Here is a 5,725-nt window from a genome sequence, read left to right as displayed (position 1 = left end):
TGAGGATTAGAGCAAAGTCCTAATCTCATACGTGAACTAATTGAATGAACCAAACATGAACATAGATTGAAACATCAAGACATTAAAATTCCAATCATTTTTTAGTTTTTAAAACATATAAAAAAGACATTAAAATTCCAATCATTTTTTAGTTTTTAAAAACCATATAAAAAACTACATTCACCTTATCTCATAACATTAGCAAAAAGAGATACTTAATGTTTTTTTATAAGCTTTATTATATTAATCAATAACTGATTATAGCTTATAAACAAACATAATCAATCATCTATGTTGTGACACTAGAATAGCTTGACATATTTGAAGGGCATACAAACCAAATAAATCAAAACAAGCAGTGCGAGCAAGGTCATTACAATAAATTTGATTCAAATCTGAAGCAAAGACGCCAGCCTGAACAAGGAAAACATATTTGGATTGAACGAGGCTTTCTATCGCGTTGGCTCAGAACATAGTTTTATCTGAACGGAGATGACCACGACACACATTTTGTAACCAAAATACCATATTCAACAAATTTTAGCGAGATCTGAGTTGTTAAGTCGGAATATGAAAGATATGGACTAATGCCGATAATAGCTGGGGCATAGATCAATGATCAAAATATAGTAGAGGTAAATATACCAGAGACCATGTAAACTAATTACAACAAGCGTCAAATACTACCAAACAGTAAACAAGTTATGGGCCTAGGCAAATAAAGCAAGTAACAGCAATAGTAACAATCCAAACCGAAAACATCATCCACATCAACACAAAAACCAACACGTCTGAGAGATTAATAAGTTTCATCTAAAGCTTCATCACATCCTCACTTCAGCCCACATAGAGAGATGTTTAAGCCTGAAAACGAGAAAAACAACATTAAGCGACTATTTGGGCAGAAAACCCAAATTAGAGTTTGCTACATTGCTGCTCGTGAAAAAGCCTCTAGAAGTTTAAGAGGCACTTGAACATTATTGAATGATGCTATACCTTGTTGGCAATGTTACTGGAGAGCCAGTCGAGCCCCTCGTACAAACCTTCACCAGATGTAGCACAAGTGCTCTGTATGTACCTGAAAGACGATACAAATTTCATGCATTAATTTATGCAAGTCATTAGAAATCAACTAGCACGGACCACTATAATGAAATCATTCATACTGTGGAAGACGCATGATATATTCCAGATAGAACACTTCCGTATCAGTTAGTAGTTTATTTTGACGATAATGCATCCAAGATCAAAAGATATGCATGTTTAGATGAGCCACGTACTTGCAAAGTGAATGATTAGTTGATTACAAAATCAAAATATAATAAATGCTAGAATTATACAGGTATGATATTATCTAGTGATTTGGCTTCACATTCTACCAATGCTCCCTTTGTTGATTTCTTAGTCAGAGATAACTATCTCCTTCACTTAAATGATATTTTTTACAAAATTTTGTAAACATTGATTTATAAATTATGATATTTATGAACATATATTTTCGCCATCAATTAGTTACACAATTGCTTCTTTTTCCAGGTCCATTCATGATGCCATTCAAATAAAATAGTTGGATAACTAGATCTACATTAAAGAGCCATATTTACGAATTAGAACTACAAGATGACTGGATTCAGATGCTTAATCCAAACTCAAAGAGTATATACAGATAGATAATATAAGATTGAAGTAAGATCTTAGGCATTGGAGAACAGAGATAGCCATAAGATCAAGTACACAAGTACCCAGAGCAACTAAATCCGATTAGATGGACCATGTAGTGAGAGATCAATTTGGTGCCTTTAATGGTTCTCTCTTTCATGCAAATTACCTAAATCTATTAAGGCCAAGGGTTTTAATTTGAAGCTAATACAGTATGATAATTGCATGTGCGCTTTCAGATACATGGATATAAGTACTTCTAACATGACACAATCTATATAAATCTGACACTTAACTGCCTAGCCAGACTTTAGGATAAGATATTCAGTTCCAGGATAACTATTACATGAGGAACTCTTGGTGCTGCTGCTTAAAATATCACAGGAACTATCAAAAATCTATTTTTCCAATCTTCTAAACATTTCATTTTATAATGTTCACTCACAAGCCTTCCATTGGTTGATTTTCGAGGCGCATGACAGGCATATGATCACAATTATTCCATTTATCAACACCTAACTGATACTTTCAAAGAAAATTAAGGCTTACCAGTGCCTCTGACGAAGGGAATGCAGGCCAAGTTTGTCAGTGATTTCAGCAGCATTCATTGCATTTGGAAGATCCTGTTTGTTAGCAAACACAAGCAGCACAGCATCTCGCAGCTCATCCTGTAGGGTCATTCAGCCAAGATTAAATACAGATCCAGGCTGGAATACGTAATATGAAATTGGAGAGAAACTAACATCCACAAAAAGAATCAAATTAACCGAAGCAACAATTTAGAAATACAGCAAGCCATCAAACTTTCTAGTTGAGCAACAGGCATGAAATTAACATACCCAAATATTGTTTCCCAGCAAGTTAAGAATGGAATGCAATAAATTACGACATGCTTCCCATATGAAAAATTAGCTTAATAAGACGTCGAATATAGCAGTCAACTATTCAATTCGCGAAATACGTAACTTAATAAATAATTAATCGTGAAAAATAAATTCTCCTTAATTTAAATACAATGTTTGGTAGTGGAAACTTCAGGTCGTATACTTACGTTACAAGCTTATGAAAAATGGTTTATGGATTCTCAATTAATAGCTCACATTTTCGCTAAGAGAATATTGCAAACAATTTTCTGCAGTTGGGGCATTTTCGCAAGCAGTTCCATCTAACTCGGCCCATGCTGATCACATTCTCACCCATTTCCAGATATTCCAGTCGGAGGGCTGTTTAAGCCTCAGCCGAGAGAACTCATAAAGCTTTTGCCTATGGAAAACTATGCCATTCTCTTACTTCCTCCATGGAAAAACTTGTGTTACAAGCTTATGAAAAATGGTGCATGGATTATCAATTAATGGCTCACATTTTGGCTCCTGAGAAGAATATTGCGAACAATTTTCTGCAGTTGGGGCATTTTCACAAGCAGTTCTATCTATGGCCCATGCTGATCACCTTCTCACCTGTTTCCAGATATTCTGGTCGGAGGCTGTTTAAGCCTCAGCTGAGAGAACCCAAGGCCTTTATCTATGGAAAAACTGTGCCATTCTCTTAATTTCTTCTATTTTTCCTATTGTGATTTGTAGGGTTTTCTTGGGTAAGATCGCGTTCTCTTTTGTATTTTTCATTTATTTTTACACTTCTGGCAAATATCTATTGGGCAGTTTGCTAGATAGATATTTTCCTTTCTTTCCTAGTTGATGTTACTAAATTTATGGGTTTCTTCTGTTTGGGGTCTTCAAGTCATGATGTTGTTGAGGGTGGGCATCATTTCTTTAGTATCCCCAAGCAATCTCAGTCCTTCAGCTATTTCCCAGCATTAGAGTTACTAGCTTTAGACCGAGTTGCTAGATCATATTTCAGTCCCTAATTAATATAAGCTGACATTAATCTTGTTAAAAGCCAATATTATATAGATTGGCGATGTGAACACTCATCAATTTCATCATAGTAAAACTATCTTACCTCATTCAGCATCCTGTGGAGCTCATCTCTCGCCTCAACAACACGATCTCTGTCATTACTGTCAACAACGAAAATTAGACCCTGTGTATTCTGGAAGTAATGCCTCCACAACGGTCTGATCTGTTGTTTCCAAACATTCACAAATTACAAGATCAGTAAAGCTTCTTCAAAACTTATTTTCAACCAACTAATCTTCCTTACAACGAAATAAAGTTCATCAAAATACCTTATCCTGACCCCCAACATCCCAAACAGTAAAACTAATGTTCTTGTACTCCACAGTTTCCACATTGAATCCTGCAGAAGGTAAAAGCAGTCAATATTGAACATCATCTATTCTTGAAATAGCACAGTTCAGCTTCAAAATTCTTATATATCAAATGCAAAGCTCATAGGAATAAATGATACTGTTAAAGTTAAGGACAAAAAGACAATAGCCACATGTCATCGTGTGAACCTGTTTAACTTGCCCTTCCTACTTCAACCTGTATTAAACCATCATATGTAACTAAAGGAACTTAAAGACAACCTTTATCTTAAAAAGATCATAAAACTTATAGTACAAGAGTATATTTGTCATGCAAAGAGATAGTTATTCATGTATAATTCATATAACTCGGTAATGTAACAAATAAATTCTATTTTTTATAAAAGCTCATCATGAGGCATGCTTTAGAGCACTTAAAGCATAGTAGGTGCTATATGTAGCCTATAAGAGAACTCTCTAAAATATAAAACTTCCAAACTTTAATATGAGCTTAAGCCTTTTGGCATCAAGTATTTTGTGATTTGTGCATTCACGTGGACAATATAAATGAATCTTATACAATCTTAAATTTTTTCCTCCAGATCTTCTTCCAAGTCATATGAGGATCTTTCAACAAATTTTTTCGAATGTAGTCATTATCATTATATTAACACATCATTTACATTCTATTTTCAAATCATCAATGAGTCAATGACTATGTAAGTAAGTACCTCGAAACGCAATTTCTGAGCATATTTAAGAATGTATCATTGTGTTCCATGCTGGCGTATCATGTCCATGCAACATTGATAGCAACATCAATCATAATATGAAGTTACATTATAAAAATCTAACTGTTAATTGTCTCCTGAATTCCTTTTTTATTAAGATTCAATCAATCAGGCACATGCAATTATCTTATAATATTATTTGTATGAACAATAAAGTTTTATCATAAAAATGAAAATTCCTAAAGCTTTATGCCTTGTGCTTTGTGCTTTGCTTTACATTTCAGCTTTCTCAAAGATTCTTAAAAATCATATGCTATGTCCTAAATTATTAGATTCTTTCAACTGCTTAATGGGTAGATGTGTCAATGAAAAGAAAATTTAAAGAACTTCAAGTTTTGAGGCTCATAAAATGAGAGTTTTGAACATAACATTTTCTCTTGGAACTATATTTGTCACTCAAAATCAATATTACAAAAGGCGCTAGGCAGACTAGGCGTTCGAGCCGGGGCCTAGCGCCTAGGCGGCGCCTAGGCGTTTGCCTATTTTAATATATTTAATTATAGCAATTCACAAAAATATGTATTAAGAATCTTTAAGTTCATATAAAATTACGAAAAAAACATAAATAACAAGATTAAATCCATAATCAACCATGCATAAATACTAAAATTGAACTAAGATTAACTAAAATTGAACAAGATTAAACTAAAATTGAACAAGATTAAACTAAAATTAACTAAATTTGAACAAGATTAAACTAAAATTAACTAAAATTGAACAAGATTAAACTACAATTAACTTAATTAAACTAATTAATTAACTAAATTGAACAAGATTAACTATTTAAATTTAAAAAACAGCTTATAAGTTAAATTTTTACCTAAAACAGTAAATAAGTTAAAAAAACAGTTTAAATTTAAAATTTTAAAAATTTTACTTGAACAAGACGGGAGAAGGGGGCTGCAGGAGAGGACCGGTGGGAGAACGTGGACTGTGGGAGAGGAGGACGTGGTTGTGGGAGTAGCGGCAGCGAGAGAGGGGAAATGGGAGAGGGAGAGAAAGTCAAGAGAGAGATAGGGAGAGGCTGTTGCGGGAGAATGAGTTAGAGAGAGAGGGAGTTAGGGAGAGG

At 33.9% G+C, this 5,725-nt stretch overlaps 1 protein-coding gene across 1 annotated transcript in view; it reads right to left on the bottom strand.

The window, feature by feature from the left end:
- The window catches only part of LOC109830693 (ADP-ribosylation factor 2), an 11,037-nt gene continuing 5,894 nt past the window's right edge, over nucleotides 583-5,725 (bottom strand). Inside the window, exons 3-7 of the mRNA XM_020398047.1 lie at nucleotides 3,845-3,915; nucleotides 3,619-3,738; nucleotides 2,209-2,327; nucleotides 997-1,078; nucleotides 583-864 (exon numbers count right to left, since the gene is read on the bottom strand). Coding sequence (XP_020253636.1) covers nucleotides 859-864; nucleotides 997-1,078; nucleotides 2,209-2,327; nucleotides 3,619-3,738; nucleotides 3,845-3,915 — 398 coding nt within the window. The 3' untranslated portion in view covers nucleotides 583-858. The remainder of the gene's footprint in view (nucleotides 865-996; nucleotides 1,079-2,208; nucleotides 2,328-3,618; nucleotides 3,739-3,844; nucleotides 3,916-5,725) is intronic.

The sequence above is a fragment of the Asparagus officinalis genome, chromosome 2 (genome assembly GCF_001876935.1).
Source record: "Asparagus officinalis chromosome 2, Aspof.V1, whole genome shotgun sequence".
In the NCBI taxonomy this organism is placed as follows: Eukaryota; Viridiplantae; Streptophyta; class Magnoliopsida; order Asparagales; family Asparagaceae; genus Asparagus; species Asparagus officinalis.
Note: the sequence above shows the minus strand (reverse complement) of the source record. Positions and strands in the feature narration are given on the sequence as shown.